Source organism: Xiphophorus hellerii, chromosome 17 (genome assembly GCF_003331165.1).
Source record: "Xiphophorus hellerii strain 12219 chromosome 17, Xiphophorus_hellerii-4.1, whole genome shotgun sequence".
NCBI classification, from domain to species: Eukaryota; Metazoa; Chordata; class Actinopteri; order Cyprinodontiformes; family Poeciliidae; genus Xiphophorus; species Xiphophorus hellerii.
Genome location: NC_045688.1, coordinates 14,817,697 through 14,837,223, shown reverse-complemented (window position 1 = coordinate 14,837,223; position 19,527 = coordinate 14,817,697). Strand labels below are relative to the sequence as shown.

Sequence of the window (19,527 nt, the reverse complement as noted above, 5' to 3'; positions counted from 1 at the left end):
TGTAGTTTTGCCTCCAGCAGGTTGCCGTGTTTTAAATGGAACTTTTCTGTTTTGGTGCTTCGACTAAATGTTTTCCTCTCGGAAACATCGCATCAGTTTGAGTTTCCGACGGAGAAACAAAGGCGACCAGGAAATGATTTCTTCTCTGACTGCGTCTCTGTTCCTGCTGCCGGCGCTCTGTTGGCAGTTCGTCTGCGCAGGCGAGTAACATCTGCAGGAAATATTCACGCAACAAATAATATTACTATAGATATGGTGGGTTTTATTATCTCGGGCAAAAATGGCTAAACGTTGTAAAGTGCATTTTACTAAATGTTTATCATTATCTACAAAGCGTATTATCTGCTTCAGGATTTCCTCCAGAAAACTGTTTTTGTGTTAAATATTAGAAACTTAAAGGAAATTTAATATGACCAGGTAGTTATGTGTTATTAGAAAACATTGTTGGCAACATTTAAACGCAATTATAGAGCCTTAAAAAAAAAGCAAACTCAGAAAATATTATTAATTATTAGGTCTGTCCCAAATAAGCAATAAATCAATGAATTGCTTGATAAATTAAAACAAGCTCAGTCATTTCCATTTGTATGTTTATTTTTTCTCTATTTCCTTTCTTGCTACCAAAAACTGGATGATAAAATTTTTTATTCTGCTGTTTTGGTCTCAGACTAAGTATTTTTCTGAAGGACAGTTTTATTTGCAGAGACTTTATAATTCATTTTATTTTGTAGTTTCTGTTGTTTTGTTGACTTATTTTATAAATTTTCAATATCTTCCAGTTCCAGTGTTAAAAGGTTCCTTGGAATTGAAAGCTTATTGATATTTGATCATCTCTTCTTGCTTTATTTTGCCATCGCTGTTATTCACGAGGCAACAATATATATTTTTGCAATAATTATCATCCAGCAAAATGTGTAATCATTCTGCTGTAAGGTCACACAAACAAATATTTTATCTAATTTGTTCTAAAACAGCAGAACAATGCACTCCCATCCAGCAAAGGTTTCTTTTTAAAAAATACAAATCTGCTCATTTTCTCACCTCTAATTGCAGTTTTCCTTGGCAGTTTGCTCCCGGTTCTGCATCTAACTTACCTCCTTTATAAAAAAAAAAACAACAACTTCCTAGCAAATTTCTTCCAATTAACAAAACAGTTTCTACATTCAGCTGTCCATATGAGCATCTGTTTGCGCGGCAACTTTATTAGCATCCCTGAAGGTCCCAATTAGTGCTATTTCTTCATCTCCCACTCGCTTTCCATTTGCTTCCAGCTTCAGAACAAGCCACGCTTTCTCACGTTCCCCGTGTTTGGCTGGCTGTTCCCCATTAGCTCTGTCATTTTTGTCACCGGCTCGTTCTGCAAACACATAATAGGCTTTATTACTAATTGATCACTTTAAAGAGTCACGAGGAGAATGTCGTCGCATGTTAAAGTGCCAGATATGTCTCACTCTTAACAAAACCGCTCATTTATATTCCTGTCGGCCAAATTAAAGCTAGCCGAGCTCTGTAAAAAAATGTCAATATCGGCCTGATAATACGGCAAGCTGATGGCGGATATAATCAAGCGCTTTTCCCACTCCATCAACCTCAGTCCTCTTCAGTGTGTTAGATAGATGTCAGGTGTTTTCTTGGCATTCCTCCCCTTTCCTCGTGTGAACGCACTCTGAAGGTTTGGAAAGCAGACGAAATTGGCTGCTCAATTTGCCTCATTAAGGATCCCTATTAGCATTCATTTGCAAAACAAATTCGCTTAGCTGGCTTCACATTTGGCCTGATAAAAAAAATAAAATAAATAATAATAATAATAATTATTATTAATAATTATTAATAATTATTACGACGTGAATTCAAATTGCAGCTCTGCGAAAAGGAAAAAAAATAGATAAAACGATACTGAGGAGTGACACAATTTAGCTCAAAGTCACCTTTTGTTATTTTTACACAGCGTTTTAATGTTGTCGCGTGCCGTTTCATATTTTCTGCTGTTTCCAGGGAGAAAACAGAAGGTAAATAATAAAATAAAATAATTTATTTACCTTTACGTTGGCTTGTATCTTGGCTATATAATGTAAAAGCAAAGATTTACATTGTAAATCTTATATTGAATTAAGTCTTTCAATATGAGAAATGGCGGCAAAATCGGTAAGTCGATGCAATTGTTTCTTTAGGTCACACGTTTCTTTACCAGCTGGCTTTATAAACCCACCTTGACCATGTTGTAGCCTCTTTTATCTAGCACTGGATTTAAATGTCCAGTGAGCTCTAATGGATTCACCCCAACTTTCCAAAGGAGGAGGGTCGGGAAAAAAAAATTCAGCCTTTAAATGTGCAAAGCAGGTTCAGATGGCAGTCAATTTTAAGGACCGCGTATGTGGGGGAAACAAAATGTTCAGGAAAGCATTTCATGGTGGTTCAAAAATGCGACTTGTTCTGTTTCTTACAGGCCTTGAACGCCTCGAGTCGCTATTAATAGCTTCATTTTCCAGAGGCCCCTGAAGGAGAAGATGGAAAGATTGACTGGGGGTTCGGGGGGAGAGGGAGGAAAACGGCGCTAATATCTCTGTCAATCAAAGATGGCCGACGGAGAGAGAGAGAAACATTTACACAACCTAATGTGGAGCGTTAAAAATGCTTCGAATGACAGTTTTCAAGAGTAACAGACTATTTAAAACTCTCTTGAAAAGACTTCAGTTTAGGTTTTTACGTCAAATCCTACACACGTTTTTTCCCCTCTCTCTCTCTTCTTCACTATCAGGTAAATCAGCTGATACAAAAGCGTGTGTCAGGTTTTCATCCCTTAAAAAAAAAGAGACTTGACGCCTTAATGTTTGAGTCAGTCTAATGAACACTCTGCTCGATGTCTGTCAGCCAGGGTCGTAATTACGCTCGTCACTTCCTGACACGGCGCGTAGCTTAGCAACCCTGCCACAAAGACGGAGCTCCACTTGGGTCCCCACTTGAATATTTTTCTTACAAAAAAAAAATAATAATAATAAAATAGCGGGGAGGTTGGTGCAACACTGAGAGCAAAGTTGTGTGTGTGTCTGACCAGCACGTGCTCCCACACATTCCTTGCAGGACTTCAAACTTTTTCCAGAAGGTTCTCTGGAATAAACGCGGGGAAGTCTTATGATTACTGTTCTAACTACGTTATAATTAATCAAATTAAGCACATGATTATTTTTTTTGACCACTCCGCCCACCGAACTCCCACTGCTTTTACAGAAATAGAAACATTTGCATGTATGCTGTGATTGTTTTGGGTGGTAGTGCTGCTCACCGTAGGCTCGCTCTCAGGCTAAAATGCACATTAAGAACAAAACATGCAGCAAATCTGAGGTGAAAATGAAAGTTCTATTTTTATTATGAGCTGTAGTCGGAGTAATATCACTTTGTATATAATCTCCATCTTTGTTTAACTTCGCTCCGCTCAACTGAATGTTCATTTCTTCTAGCGCCACGCAGAGCTTACCCACGTAGCCTGACATTTAGTCCTTTCTTTCCCAGAATGCAACTCGGTTGTCACTGAGATAAGACCTCCATGTTTAACGAAATTAAACGTTGCACAGTTTTAAGCAGAATCTGGCTTCTTCAGCTGTTTCTGTAACAAAACAGACCACAACACAAGCAGGCTACGTTCCCCAATCACAGCACTTTAGCAGTCACATCCCTCACAGGCTTCAATGTGCTTTATTGGGATTGTGCCATACACCTAAAACCAAGTTGTTGTGCACAAACAGCCTGACTCGATGCTTTTGATTCATCCTCTCTGTGTGATGCTGCCGCCACAATGTTCCACCAATTCCAGGGGTGGAACGTTGCAAAACCTCGCGCGTGTCTCGCCACGTCATCGCCGGGCTCCCTGCTCGCCTCCGTGACGTTACATTTCACTATCAGGTCTGGTCTTAGAAATGAAATAATGCTGTCATTTCTCTCTGCAGTTTCCACTGGTGGAGACTGAAGTCATTTAGAGCTCCGGTCTCGTTGCGGTGACATGTGGCGTCATCTGAAGGCTCCATCTGTTTCCGTGAGTACCTGCCGGTTCTTCGTTGGACGACTTATCGAGGCGACTGAGACTAAAATGGAATTCTTGATTAAGTGCTCAACAGGAAACACGTCACGACCTACAAACTACTTCTTCTCTCTCTAAAACAGGGGTGTCAAACTCCAGTCCTCGAGGGCCGCTGTCCTGCAACTTTTAGATGTGCCTCTGCTGCACCACCTGAATAGAATAATTAGGTGATTAGCAGGACTCTGGAGAACTGATCTACACAGGAGGTAATTGATCCATTTCTATCCAGTGTTTTGTACCTGTGGCACATCTAAAAACTGCAGGACAGTGGCCCTCGAGGACTGGAGTTTGACACCTGTACTCTAAAAGATCAAGTGGGGATAGTTACAAGACAGAAGTTGTTGTCTGAGACATGTTGGGTGATTTAATTTTGTCGTCTTTTTGATGCACAAACACACACCTGGAAACATGAATTCTCTCTGGATCGCCCCAAGAAAGCTTTGTCTCAATCAGAACTACTCACCAAGGCCACTTGCTCCTTTAATCTGCCGTCATCTGTTATGCATGGCAGCTGTTTCAGTATGCCTCAGTGTGTTTCTGCCTCAGAAAGCGATGTATTATGCACTGAGATGCACGGGGCTCTGCGTGTCTGCAGAGGGGGTCATAGGTCAGTGGGGAATCTGGTGGATTCCTGATGCATACTCCAAGAAACTACCACGGTGTTCACCGAAGGTGTGTGTGTCTGTGTGTGCAGGGTCTGTGAGCAGACGGGAGAGTGTAAATGTATGCGTGCTGATGTGTTGGCCGAAAGCTGACCGATGCGTGGTGAAAGGGTCGGCCGCGTCGCAGGGAGTTAGAGAGGAATCCTGACGAAGGCGTGACCTCGCCGCCGATCTGCTGGCTCCAGAAACGGACGAATACTCACACAACACTCCTGCGCTGAGCACCCCGTATGCTACAACACACAGAAACGGAGCTGGAAAGGAAATAAATTGTAGTTTTCAGCATTTAAAGGAACAATTGAAAAAGATTTGGTCGCATACGGTAAAGGTCCGTGAAAGGACTTTAATGCACTGAACAGTGTTGTAATAGTTTTGGGTTTTTCATTATAGGTTAGTTTTATTTCATTTAGACTTTTTTTCCCCTGTCTAATTCAGAGATGTTAAAATGAGTTTTTAGTGTGTGTTTGCTATTTTTACTAGTTCCATATCGTCTTGTTTTACTTCAGTTTTTATTAGTTTCAGTAGTAGTTTTAGTTTATGGTTAACTTTGGTTTATCTTTACGCACAGAATTCAAAGAGGTCAGAGTATTGTGTTGTGATTATGTACACATCGATTTGGTCATGAAAACTCAACAGAAGATACAATTTTCAGGAAACATACTTAATTATTGTTGAACAACCGACTCACTCTGGTGAGTCTTGGAGATCCTCAACATTTTTGACATTTGCGAGATGTACTTTTTTGGGCGCTTTTGTTAGCATTGGCTTTGCGTACGAATGCGTTTTTTTCCAGCCTCTTTCTTGTTATGAATCATGACCTCTGACCTTTGCTAAGACAAGTAAGGCCTGCGTTACATTAGATGTTATTCTTGGTTCTTTTGTGCTCACCAGAGTGATTTTGGTGGGACGTTGGAAGGTCCGCCAATGGTTCATAGTTCTATTTCTGGGTTATTCTAATAATCTGGAGTCCCACAGTCTTAGAAATGACTATTTCTCATCTGTTCTTAAATGTAAATTCCACTGTTAGCAAAGTTAAACTGAACTAGAAATGTGGATAATCAGTTAACTCGACCTGGTTGGTTTGGGATGCTTTTTTGTATTTGTTCAGCACATCTTCTTATTGAGTAGAGAGAACTGGGTTTTTTTCACAGCACTGTCTTTTTTTCTTCCTTCCTGATGAAATCTGTAACTTTTAACCTTTTTTCCACTGGCTCGCCATCGACAGAAACGAAGAGGCAATAAATACTACAGGAACCGAAGCGGTTAAGTTGCCTTTCTGTCGGGCTGTGGTTCTCCAAATGCCAGAGCGCAGCAGCGAGAAGGACTGCGGCGTCATTTCGTCATCCCCTTAAGTAAAAATCAATGAAGCAGCGAGAAAACAGAAAAGCTGAATTTCTGCAGGCTCAGGGGAGCAGAGAGGCAGAGTCGGTTATTAAATCTCTTTTGATACAAAACTTTAATCTGGCGACGATGAACAGACATTGTGACGACTGTTTTATAGGGAAAATGGAGTTTAGAATAACTTAACCCTAAATTAACTATAAAATTTACTTTCAATGTTCCTGGGTTAGGAAAGCAGGAGGAAATTATTGACTCGAAACATTTCCTATGTTAATTTAAAAAAGTAAAATAAATAAACTGTTAGCTTCATCCAAGACTGCCCCCTTTTGACTGACCTGTGATACGGCAGCATGTTTCTGTCTTAAAAGCTGTGGAAACTCCAAAATAGAATGTTTATTTCGTATATTGAGAAAAATAGACTCTCTCAAAATAGCAGGACTATATGGAGCTAAATTGGGCCCAAAAGGTTTCTTGAAGAGAGTTTGAAGCTGTACAAAACAAAAAGATTTGAAACTGAAGAAAAACTGAAAGAAAAATCTCTTCAGACTTGAGGATTATTTTTTCTTCTTTTGAACAAACTTTATGGCCCCAATTTAGCTCCATAGAAGTAAAGCATACATGAAGAAAATGTTTTTTTTTTCTTCCCTTTTCCATCAGTTGACAAGTGAATCTTATGTAGAATTGTTGGATTTTCATTTGTTTGTTTGTTTTTGTTTTTTTTAGAGTTTCTTGATATTTTTAGGGATCCAAAGTCTTATTTTAAATATATTGCTAAAAAGTTTAGTTGAGAAGAGTAGGGAGATATTTCTAGTATTGTCCGGCTTTAAAAAAAAATATAAGGTCTGCAAATATTTGGAAGGACATATCAAGAAAAAGAATTGGTGCATAATAAAAAGAAAACTGCTGGATGAATTAATGGGATGGATGTATAGCGAACAAATTGATAAAAGAATAAATGGATAAATGAGAGAAAAAGGCAATCGACACGTGTAAATTAACATAAAAGTGGGCGAGTAAAAAAAACAGACAAATTGATGACTCAAACTCATATTTGAAATATGTTGCACCACTCAAGTTTTGCCAGTTTGTTTTGTTGTAACACGTTTTATTCAAAGTTTTATCAAAAAGGGAAGGAATGGCTGGAACGTAACTGGACACAGAAAGATCCAGAGAAAACAACGTTTCAAAACAACGTGAACCAGAGTTAAGTTGTACAATACCAGACAAGTGGAAGCAGCACCGTTCGGAAAGATGGCGAACTGATCTCGAAGCAGGTGTTTCTACCGAAACCCTTGCATGCTGCTGTGCGGGTCTACAAAGCTAAACTGACTAGAAAGAGAGGTAGAAAAACGACATCAGGTATATTCTATCGCAGACAGACGCTGGGTAAAACCGGAACTAGCAAAGCTAATCACATGTATGCAAATTAGCAAAGACAAAAACATCAAAGTACCAAAAAAAAAACCCCAACTAAACACACGACCCCGGATAGATATATTGTTTAGCTCCAGTGGATATTCATGGCTTTTGATAACGTAAGAACTAAGGTAGTTATGGAAACCATTTCTACCCTCGTGGAATCAAGCTAGCAGTCCCGCTAACGTAAAGTTTTGAACGTCAGTGTTCTTTGTTTGGCAAAAAAAAAAAAAGAAAAGAAGAAATTTTTGGTCTCTCTATTCGGCTTCAGATCAGTTCACCGCTTCACTAATTCGTACCCATATTTTACCACCACTAACAAACTACAGTAGAACCCTAAACGAGAACAGAAAAGGAGCAAGTATCATTTAAGACGTATAGTTCTGTGACTGAATGTAGATTTACACAGCAGAATTTCTTTCTTGGTTGAAGTAGGAATCTTCTTTCTGCCAGCTGACCCTGCAGTGCACAGCAACAACTTGGAAATGAGCAGCGCTGTGTTATTCTACCCTCCTTATCTTTAATACGACTGCATATCGGCTACCAAACTATGTGGTGGAACACACAAAGGACTTCAGCTCATCTGCTGCGTAAACGAGTACAAAAGGGTTCCAGTCAGGGATCCGACAAATGGTTGCTAAGAAACATCACATGGCTTCATTTTGTGCCTGAAAACACCTAAAAACAAAACAAAAAACGGACGATATGGTGAATGTGAGAAATAACCAGCAGCTGTTATCAAATTTACAGCTCAAGTTAGCAGAGTTTCCTTCGACAGTATTCCTATTTGTTTTCTACTTCAAAACTCCAAACTTCTCAAGTCTCAAATGAATATTGGAGTACAAAATATTTCCCAATATTTGAGTTGTACTTTCGGTACCATTGTGACACTATACAACGCTGAAGTTGGCGTCTGATTTGGCAGGGATATTTCATGCTTTTGCCGACATCTGGATACATTTAGATTAGCTATATCTCAGAATCTTATCAAATTTGGACTGGATTATCGTATTCTAAGTACAGATTCTCTAAGGCGTTGTTTGTGATCTATGATACATTCACTGCTTTTTAAGATTCTGAAATTTTAAATACTGTTTAGGAAACTTGCTTAGTGGGCTTCACTTCTTCCATTTAAAGTAAAGGAAAGAAGGGAATGCACACATTTCACTATAAAAAGCAGCCAAAAACAGCTTCTCCAGGTGGAACATATTCTCCCAGACTACAGCAACAATATTTTCACAATAGTCTCTGTTGACGTCAGTCAGCTTTTCTTGAAATGAGGCTCAGAAATGTGGCCGTACAATTTTTGATTGAACTGATTGATTTTTATTGAGTTTCTAATGCCCGATACTGGTAACCTTTTGCTGGTTTTTCTGGTTCCAGATGCCTCCTCACCACATGAACCTCTGCGTGGCCAGGCTCAGCGGCCAGGAGAAGCTCTTGGCGATGAACAGGTAAATGGTGGCGACGTTCACGACCGTGTACAGCAGGAACTCGCCGACGAGCCGTGAAAAAGTCGGGAGTGGCATGTGGAGACGGTACATCAGGTACGGGACGATGAAGTACCTGAACTCCAGGAGCTCCTGGGGAATCGTGGCTAAGACGAGACACGTCAGGTAGGCCAGGCTCAGAAAGAAAGAGCGGGACTTTAAGGTCTCTAGGAAGTTCCACCCGGTGAAAATGTAAGCCGGGACGAGCAGGAAGCGGACCAGCTTGTGCCTCTGGTAGATGTTTTTCCAGATGTAGAAGGGGAAATGGCGGTTATCAGCCAGGAGGTACTTGTGGACGTAAGTGAACTTCCAAACTAGAAGCAAGGAGACGATGGTGATGACAGAGAAGAACAAAGGATGCCTCTTCAGGGAGTTGCTGAAGCGGAGGGTTCGATGGAGGCACAGCGACACCGGGAGGGAGAAGAGGTAGGTGAAGGAGAAAAAGTAGAAGACCTGAGGGAAGTTGAAGCAGACCTGGTGGCTCATCCTGTCACCCACCACTATCCCCTCGTTAAACAACACGAACATCAGGAAACCCGCTGCCACCACGGCATAAGGCCAGGTCACCTGCATCACCTCCTTCACGGTTTCAGGCGAGGTGAAGAAGTCCAAGGAGAACGTAATCACTTTCTTCACTCCTTGAGACGACAGAGGCACCCGGACGGCGGGGGGCTTCTCGTCCCTCTTCTTCGTGTACTCCATCCTCCAGACGTCGTCCATCTTGGCGGCCACCACTGTGCCGGCGCAAAACGCCACCCAGACGATGTTGGTCTGGCGGAAGAGCACGGCGCAGACGCCGAGCAGCGCCGAGGCCTTGTGGCAGCCGTACAGCGTCATGAGGTACGCGAAGAGGATGAAGAAGGTGGATCCGGCGTCCGTGTAGTAGAGGAAGGTGAAGAAGTAAAGCACGGGGAAGGTGGACAGACACACCGCGGAGAGGATTCGCCGTAACATCAGCCGTGTCTGAAGAAGAGGTAAAATGGCATTAGAGAAAAAATGGCAACCTTTCCTCCCTCTTACCCTCCCTCGTGGTGAGGCAGCCTTACCTTGTCCCTATGGTGCAGCTTGCTTATGAGCAGGTACAGCACGTAGAAGTTCCCGCAGTTAAAGAGCAGGTTGGTGAAGCGCAGCATGGCGGTGGAACACACCACGCTACCCGTCAGTTTGGCGAGCCACGTCATCGGCTTAATGATGCCCACTGAGACGAGGTAGAGGCCAGGGAGGGTGGTGATCATGGGGTCCCACTGACGACACCGGAGACGAACATCATCAGCATCATAGATCTCTCACTTCAAGGAGCTTTCTTTTAAATCATCATCTGGATCTGGTTGTCCTAAACTTATGTCGCCTCCTTGAGGGAGCCCCATGCAGTTAACGGCAAAATTATTTAACCAACCGCTTTGAAGCAGTTGGCTATGACTTATGAGTTTTAGGGCCGGACTAAGACAAAAAAAAAATTATATTACGAGACAAAGTCTTACGAGAATTAAGTCATAATATTACTCGAATAAAGTTGTACGAGCGTAAGTTAAAAATAATATTACAAAGTAGAAACAATACTAGAATAGACTCATATTACCAGAATAAAGTCATAATAATGCGGGAATAGCGGTATGACAGTCACTATAAATCGTGATAATACGAGAATAAGCTCATATTACCAGAACAGTCAAAATAATATTATGAGAATAAAGTTGCAATAACACAAGAAAAACATCATATGACAATAAGGTGGAAATAATACAAGAATAAACTGATATTACCAGAATAATATCACAAAATTCGAAGCCTGAAGTAATTTTATGACGGCTCCTAAACAAAAAATGAATTGTTCTTGTGTAGTTTTACTTTAGTATTGGTTTTAAATGCTGTTAATCTTTTAATAAATCAGCATCAACTTAGTATCAGTAGTAATACTTTGAAACAATTGTACAACGACTGAGTCTACTCGAAGATAAAGAAACAAATCACAGACTAGACGAGCTGGTCACGGCAGAAATGGATAACTATTGACGCTTTACCCAAAACAACTTTTTTCTACAAGATTTCTGACTTTTCTTCTGGTAAAATAGTGTCTTTATTATGTTAATATTATGACTTTTTTGGAATTACTTCATATAGAAAAAAAAAAAGTCTTAGTCTGGCCCTACTGCTCCATTGTAGTTGCCAGTCCTATCCGGTCTTCCATATTAGAATTCATTTTATTAGTAATATTTGCTGCTTTTATTGATTTTAAGCTTTGATACTTTCTACAATTATTAGAATGGATTAAAATAAAAACATTGTAACTAAAATTTGCTCGATTTTATGTCATTTTTATCGCTATGTTGTGCTTTTGTACACATTACCAGTATTTTCACCGGAAATACTAATATAAGCCATCAAAAGATCTCATATGTTCAGATCTCATATATAATTAAACTATATATTCTAACTTTATGCTACTCCCAATACCCATTGCCTGTGGTTCTCATCCATCCACCCACCCACTAACACCCTTGTCCCTAGTGGGGTCGGGACTGTTTGGACCAGCTGACTCTGAAGTATGAGAACATTTCAGAAAAAAAAAAAGTATATGAAACACAATCTGAGCTGCTTTGGTGCTTCAAGACCTGGATAGTTGGCAGTAATTGACCCAACAGTGAATTCCAGTATTTAGTGGGACAATTATCTAAAGCAAGGACATCAACAAGTCCACTTCTGAATGGTCCAGAAGTAATAATAAAAAGACATTTTGGAACATCTTCGTTGAAGGCTGGACTCGAATCCAATTTGAATGCTGTAGTGTGACCTTTAACAGGCTGGCAATGCCTAAAAACACTACAGTGTGGTTGAATGAAAACAATTCTGCAAATAAGAAAGGTCAAACACTGATTGCCAGATACTGGAAATGCTTCAAGGCAGTTTTTACGACCAACCAGTTATTATGCGTAAGGGGCAATGACTTGATGATGATGATGATTTAATGATGAAAAAATTAACTTGTGTGTGTGGGCGGGGGGGGGTGCAGCACAGATGCAAACGGTGTTAAAAGCTATATAGCTAAGCAAACACCACAACACACCGTGTGGCTTAGAAGCCCTTAACTGTCGCGATGACACGGTGTTCTCATGGACTTCCTTGGAAGCGTTTAGGGGGCGACGGTTTTAAAGCCGTTAAAGCGCATTTCACGCTGCTCTATCCCGCCCCCTGGTGGTCATCTTAGGAAACAAAGTCTTGCATCCTGCTCTGCCCTGGGAAATCCTCCTTTAAAATATCCAGTGGGGGGCGTGGCAGCCAGATGTTTATTAAAACACGTTTTTCTTTTCGAAAGCATCGCGAAAAATCTGAACTTACACGCGAGCTCACGATATGAGGTTTTAAAAAGATTTAGCACATGTGAGCTCAGCTCACAGCCTCTGCTAATGCATTTATATGTGACTGCTATTGAGATTAAAGCCTCCACAAGCTGTCATGTCATTCTGGTCAAATAACAAAAACCCTGCTGTTGGTTCTAACCCTAATCCGTTACACAGTGATGGACCCATCCACAAACGGACGGTTACCTCTTTGAATTTCCCCTTGCAGTATCTCTGAGCCTGCGGGACGTGGAAGATCTCGTCCATGTAGGGATCCCGCTGCTCCCGCGTCACTTTGGAGAACAGCAGGCAGGACACCAAGAAGTTGATGCTGCACAGAGCTGAGAATATGTAGCCTTCGACTTTCTCCATGTTTTAATTCGCTGTTTTACAACGACGCGCGACGAAACAGTCAATTTGGCCAAACTCTAACTGTTAGACTTGTGTATACCGCGCATAGCGACCACACCCCGTGGATTAAAGCTGGTACGTTCCCCAAATTCAGAGAGAAAATGGCTGAAAATGACATAAAAAACAAAGAAAAACCGAGGAGTTTGGATTTCCAACAGCTGGATATCCGCCCTAGAATCGAGCTCGGGTGGAAACACTTGTACAACCAGTGGTTCCGACTGCCTTGCTCTTCGCTCAACGTCGACGCCACATTGTGAGTGGATGCAGCGTGACTTTACGTAAAATAAGAGTAGCATTGCTTCAGTATAAACTGACGTAAAAAGTAATTATTCAAAGACTGGCTAAAGTAAAAGTAAGATATCACTTGGCAAAAAGTGATATCTTTTATCTGGCTAACTTGTAAAAAAATAAAATAAAATAAACTGCTATCGCACAGATACAAAAATAAATCTGTGAAAATTCTGCTATTTAAAGAAATAAAATATATAACATAGAAACAAAATCACAAGTTGAGACAAAGCAAAACGTTTCAAATCACATTTTTATTCTCATAATAAAACTTTGTAAACCACTGCAGTATCTCTATTTGAACAATGTAAGGTAATAGTGATATTTATATCCAGTATGGTGGATTTGGATAAAAAAATATTTTCCTTGTAAACATTTTAGACACAATTAGGTAACATGCTGTTTAAATAATATAAGTAACAAAATGGAATGCAGTGGCAATGGTTTGGGATGCATTTTAAGCACACTGAATTTGTGTTGCTTAAGCCGAAATAAAGAAACCCGTTGTGTTTCTTTTATTCATGTCGCCACTCACAATATGGCGGACGAGCTCGCGAATCGTTACTACATGGCATTAAGCAAGTGCGGCCTCTACTACACGTTTGTGGCACCAAACACTTAAATTACCCAGCTATATAAAAATATTAATACGTATTTTATGTTGTATCATTTATTGTATGAGTTTACTAAATATGTATCTGTGGTATATGTAATACGCGTCTTCTGCTCACGACATTTTGTTCCGAGCTGTGTTACTGTATTATGGTTCCCCCTTCATGTGTCTAACGTGAAGAAGCGCAGTGCCTATTCGGTAGCAGATAAAAATTGTTCTATTCGTGCATACATATGAATTTTCAGCATGAAACTTACGCAAACGCTGGAGCTTTACCCCGACACCAGGGTGACGCAAGTGCTTTTCAAAAGCGTGAAAAACGCAGCAGAACTGAGGCAGAAAGCGGTGGAGGGAAAAATAAACGGTGCCCTCATCAACCCGACAATGGTGAGCCACTTTTATATTATTGCTGCTTTCAATTCTGTCGACATATTCAACTTATGCCATTTGAAAAATGATAACTGTCTCGTCTTTGTTCATACTTGTGGGCTTGATAGTGTCTGGGATGTAAAGTCCAACTTTGTGTGCATTTACAGCTGGTGGATCCTTTCCAAGTGCTGGTGGCTGCCAATAGAGCTTTTCATTTGCACTCCATTGGAAAGATGAAGACCAGAAGTCTCAACTCGGAAATCATTTTCAGCTTGTCACCAACTAACAATGTGCGTACGTTTGAACTAAAATGTCCAACCACTGTACTTGAACTCGTTCAAATTTTGTCACGTCTCAACCCCCATACATCAGCACAGTTCAATGGAAGTTTATGGACCAACACATGTTGCACGTTGTTGTAAAAGTGGCCTGTAAACCATTGGTCAACTACACTGTTTAGTTGTAATGCAACAAAAATCGGTTAGAAGGCAAAGCGGCGGCGTTTTCCCAGCCTTTGTTTAACGTCTTCATCGATGCAGATCTCAGAGGCCTTCAAAAGATTTGGGCTCTCCGACAGAGACGACTCGGTCCTGGTGGTGGTGGTTCACGGCAAAGACGAGCTGCAGGCCGTGGCGGACGTCACGGCCGTGGTGGACGGACAGCAGCTTCCAGTGGACCAGGTTTCCTCACTGTCAGACTTGGAGAGGATCAGAAAGGTAATGATCTAAAATGTATGGAATCTCTGCGTATTTTAGCAACGAGAGGCTCACCAACTGGATTCAAAGCACAAGGTGGAACATGTCTGTCATATTAAACAAGCTTACAGCTATCAGTACTTTACATATACACTCTAAAGGTGCGTAAGTAATATTTTGGGTCTTTTAATGATGCATTAGAAACCACAAATTGGACGCACAAGCTTGGATCTTATCCAGTCGAGATTTTCAGATTTTCTCTTGCTTATTACTTCAGCCGGAAAATGCTGCCGTGTGTCCTGAACGCATTTGCTCCTTTGTGTCTCCTTTACAGCTGTACAAAGTCACGCCTCAGGAGGAGACATGCGGCAGTCTGCTAGACGCCGTCGTGTGTAGAATGGCCATAAAAGACGTCATGTAAGCGCCTACAGACACAACAGCATCTATATTGAAAATCTGCTCTTTTCATCACAGAAATGTCTTTAGGATTATTTTTTATATTTTCAATACTGTTTATGACTGCGTACTCTCCCGGGTTCAGGAGATTGTGTCACAGTTCACTCGTTTTTATTCAGTTCTGTTTTCTGGAAGCAGTTTGTGGGGGGGGGGATTTAAATATGAAATCATTAAAAATGATCCTGTTTCCAGTCTTTCTCTGCTTCTTTTTGAACTGTTTTGAGATCCGAGTCCTGTGTTAAATTCGGCTGAAACCTTCTAACGTCGCTTAAGGATGTTTTTTGTCCTTGCATGTTTATGTGAAAAGATGAAAAGTACATTTTGATGTCCGTGACCATGTCTGGCTCAACGTGACTTGCATTAGATAAACGAAAAGAAAAATGAATCTATCTTTAATTACTTCCGTCTGTCTATTTTTATTTTTTTTTCCATGGGTTCCATATTTAAAGGTTATAGCTGCTGAATCACGCACGCCAATTGAGCCGGCTCTCTTACATTTCCCAAAGCCAAACAAAATAAAGAATATCTAGCGGGGGTTTTTTTTTTTTTTTTTTCAGGAATCGTAGATTTATTTTGAATCTTGCGTTTATTGGCTTTGCATTCAGAAACAGAATTACTCCACAAAAGCTAAAAACTACTCTCTGCGAATTTTGAACTAGCTTGAAGCCCAAATGTCTAGAAAAATCTCTTAATATTTTCCAGATTCAGTGGCTTTGTCTTTGACTAGTGATTTGTGCTGGTACTCAGTAGAAAAAGTCACTTCATAAACAATGTAATCAATTTAACCAAGCTAATTTTGTCAACAACTACATCTGCTCTAAATTTATGGTGCTGGTTTTCAGTGTTAGTTCCAACATTTGTGTTAAAAGACTAAAAACAAATAAATAAAAAAAAGAAAAACATTTCCCTTTTGAATTGAGGAAAAAATGTGAAGGAACGGCTTTCAGATTTATCCAAAAATCAAGTCGGAGCGTCTTAGTCCGGAAAGTTGGCCAGCTCGTCTTTTCCGACGTTCCCTCCGCTGAGGACGCACACGGCGGTCTTCCCCTCCAGGTCGGGAATCTTGTCGCTGACGAGCGCGGCGAAGGCGGCGGAACCCGACGGCTCGACCACCAGCCCGGCTCGGTAGAGGGCGGAGACGGCCGCCCTGATCTCGTCGTCGCTCACCAGGACGATCTGCTCCACGTAGAGCCGACACAGCTCAAAGGGCAGCCGGCCTGCGGAGCAGAGCAGCGCCGCGGTTACGACGCCATATCGAACGCATTCGCCTGGCGACTGACTCGAGGTTTCTACCTGGTCTGGAGTCGGTTTTTAGTATTTTCCTGGTCTGGTTAGACATGGAAGGAGAAAATAGGAATATGGAAAAATGTTTGCATTTCCAGCTTTGATCTTTATCCAGTCGTCTAAATGTTGTCTTTCTTTCTGCCCTTCCTGATTTGTTTTTCCTTTCCTCCTTTTGCCCTTTTCTATTTCGTTTTGTCCGTCCATCTGTCCACCATTGTATCACTTTTCATTCATTCTTCAGTCTTGCTTTTTGTTCTTTCACTACTGAGCCTTTGTAACAACTACTTTCCTCCTTCTTTCCCTTTTTGTTTTTCTTTCCACCCTTGTCTCCTACATTTCATCCTTGTTCCTTCCTTCCTTCGCTGTATCAGTTGTTTCTTTGTTCCTTTCTTGTGTTTTTCTGTTCTTTCCTTATATCATTTGCATTGTTCTCTTTCCTTTCTTCATTTTATAATTTTTTTCTTCCTTCTACATTTCATTTCTCCTCTTCCGTTCATTGTTTCCTTCCTTCCTGTCATTTTCTGTTTTTTCTCTCTCTCTAGTATTTTTCTATTTTCTTTCTTAACTTCCTTTTATCTCTTTATTCCTTCCTTCTGTCTTTTTTACTTCCTCATGTGCCAGTTCCTTCTTTGTTTTTCTTTTTTAATTTTCACGCTTGTGTCCTTCCTTTTCTCCTCTAGTTCTATTTGGGTACTTCCTCATTTGCTTCCAGTCTTTTCTCCCTTTTTATTTATCCACACACCCGATAATGAGGCTAAACAATTAAAAAATCTGGAACAGTCTAGAGTTTTACATGAGAAATATGTACAACTCTACTGGTTGGACCAAATTTTATTTAGGTGCAATGAACTAAAGTGGGACTGAATATATAAATGCTCCACTGATAAGTGGATTAAAAAAAAACATGGATTTCATTTCAAGGTATCAAGTTAAATGGGGTTCAGTAAGAAAGCAAGCACAACTTTAGGTTGACTAGAAAATTAAAATCTCTTTAAAATGCCAGAAGGTTTTGGGTGTAAAATGACTCAACTTGATGAGTCCATGTGATGTGAATACCTTTGGAAAGGGAAACGTTTTCACAATCAGTTCCTACATGCTAGCATAGAGGAGGACTAACCTGCAGAAGGAGGTGCAAGGCCAGAGGCGATGCTGTGTGTATCCATCCACACCGGCTTCTTCTCAATAAAGCTTTGGTACATCGTACAGGCTGGTGGCAAACACACACACAGACACTCGGTATAATCAAGCTCTACGCCGATGATCTGTTTCCATACTTGGGCGGCCGTTTTTAAGTTTCACTTCACCCCCTTCTGGTTCCACGCCGTAGATCCTGGTCGTGTCGCACCCCGAGAGCTTGACGGCAGCAGCAACCCCGGCGAGCAGGCCGCCCCCACCGCAGCAGACCACCACCACGTCCGGGTCCGGCACCGCCTCCAGCAGCTCCAGGCCCAGGCTGCGCACGCACAGATTCTCGTTTTAGAAATGAGAGCCAGTTGAAAAGCACGTGTCCCGTTTCCTTCCACCTCGCCCGTTTTTGCTACTCAGTGAAATTTTCTTGCTAAATTGAAATAAATGTATAGGGTAAGGGGGAAAAGAAAAAAAGTCAAGGTTTTGTTTAAGTTGGGAGAACCTGGCGTGTCCGGCTATTAGATCCAGGTCGTCGTAGGAGTGCAGGAAGGTCATGTTGTCCTCCTGAACGCACCGGTTCACCGCACTCATCAGAGAGGCCCCGGGAACTCGCTCTACTTCCACCCCAAAAGTCTGAGGAATAAATTCAGAAATAGATCCCTTTACAACCTTTATATCAGGTATGATGGAACGTTTCATTTATGGTTTTTCCAGTCCGACCTGGATAAGGGTGGCCCTGGACTCCGGGGCCGTTTCTGGCATAACCACCTTCCCCTTGGAGCCGTAGTGTTTCGAGGCGTAGGCGAAGGACTTCCCATAGTTCCCCGCTGACATGGTCACAAAATGGCCACCGCTCGGTCTTCTGGAGAATTGATTGGCCACTCCTCTGATTTTAAAGGACCCTGTCAATCAGAAACGAGGAATATCAAGTGGGTGGGGGGGGAGGAAGGGTCAGACGTGGGATCGAGAGAGTGCAGCTCCCCCACTGACCGGTTTTCTGCATGTTTTCCAGCTTGATGTGGACGTTGCAGCTGACGCTCAATGGCAGCGTGGTCTGGCACCAGGGGATCATGGGGGTGTTGAGGACACCCAGGGGGCTGTTCCTCACCGTCTCCCTGGCTTCTCTTAGCAGTTCCAGGGTGACGGCGTCCGTAGACACGTCACTCATCTGCAGAACCAACAAAAACATGTGGAACGTACTTTAAAAAATTCAACCTGGTATTATTTAACCTTGCCCATTTATTTTTCCTTTAACAGACAAAGTAGAAATAATTTGAATGAATGGAAAATATATGATATCTATGTGCCTTGGAAAAAGCATTCAATGTATTAATTGCATTGCTGCTCTCCCATAAAGGCTTTCAGCAAATCGTATGTTTTTATCTGTGTCATTGTGCTGCATTTTAAATGATCTTACATTTTATGACAGATATTTTGATGTTTTCAGTATTTTTCATTTCTGTGTTAGTAATTTGTTACGTATTATATTTTGTTTTTCCATTTATTTTTTTTTATTTCCTCACTAATTTATCCTCAGTAAATTATTTTATTTGTCTATTTTCATTTTATTTACTTTGACCATTTCCAGCGTGGGACGTACTTAGTGTCATGCTTGTTTGCATGGAAGGTGCAAATAAACCCTGGTTGACTGATATATTATAAACTTATGGCTTTGTTATTAGTTGCAAAAAAAATGTTGCAAATATAAAAAAAAACCCTTCTTGTTCTGGATACTTTCAAACAATGAATCCAAGACAGAAATTGATGTACAGATCTCACTTTGAAAAACACCCAAAATAAGCAAATACTTTGCGCAGTAAGTTCGGCATACTTTACACTTACCTTATTGCTAATATTAGTTGCTATTTCGTTCTGCAAGCGATATGTCGCGATGTACGGACGTTGGACCGTGTTTCTTTTTTTTTTCTCCCCCGGCCCATGTTGTCCCTGTTCTGACCGGA

General features: G+C 41.1%; 3 protein-coding genes across 4 annotated transcripts; 1 reads left to right on the top strand and 2 right to left on the bottom strand.

Annotated features, from left to right (window-relative positions):
* Window positions 1-7,133: 7,133 nt before the first annotated feature.
* alg10 (ALG10 alpha-1,2-mannosyltransferase) lies at window positions 7,134-12,939 on the bottom strand. The gene is made up of 3 exons (XM_032589744.1): window positions 12,530-12,939; window positions 10,031-10,228; window positions 7,134-9,947 (listed from the first exon to the last, which is right to left on the bottom strand). Exons 1-3 carry the CDS (start codon window positions 12,692-12,694, stop codon window positions 8,886-8,888), a joined length of 1,425 nt encoding a protein of 474 aa, XP_032445635.1. The 5' UTR covers window positions 12,695-12,939; the 3' UTR covers window positions 7,134-8,885.
* Window positions 12,940-13,767: 828 nt separating this feature from the next.
* Window positions 13,768-15,348, top strand: tprkb (Tp53rk binding protein). The gene is made up of 4 exons (XM_032589750.1): window positions 13,768-14,021; window positions 14,171-14,293; window positions 14,543-14,719; window positions 15,033-15,348. The coding sequence occupies exons 1-4, from the start codon at window positions 13,881-13,883 to the stop codon at window positions 15,117-15,119; spliced, it is 528 nt and encodes a 175-aa protein (XP_032445641.1). The 5' UTR covers window positions 13,768-13,880; the 3' UTR covers window positions 15,120-15,348.
* LOC116736886 (phenylserine dehydratase-like) lies at window positions 15,197-19,514 on the bottom strand. 2 transcript variants are annotated; one of them, XM_032589749.1, is made up of 7 exons: window positions 19,409-19,514; window positions 18,557-18,734; window positions 18,287-18,468; window positions 18,069-18,199; window positions 17,743-17,891; window positions 17,556-17,645; window positions 15,197-16,371 (listed from the first exon to the last, which is right to left on the bottom strand). In XM_032589749.1, exons 2-7 carry the CDS (start codon window positions 18,732-18,734, stop codon window positions 16,130-16,132), a joined length of 972 nt encoding a protein of 323 aa, XP_032445640.1. In that variant the 5' UTR covers window positions 19,409-19,514; the 3' UTR covers window positions 15,197-16,129. The 2 variants fall into 2 exon arrangements, with proteins under 2 accessions (XP_032445640.1, XP_032445638.1); XM_032589747.1 differs by lacking the exon at window positions 19,409-19,514 and having other exon boundaries at window positions 18,557-19,386.
* Between the last annotated feature and the right edge of the window lie 13 nt (window positions 19,515-19,527).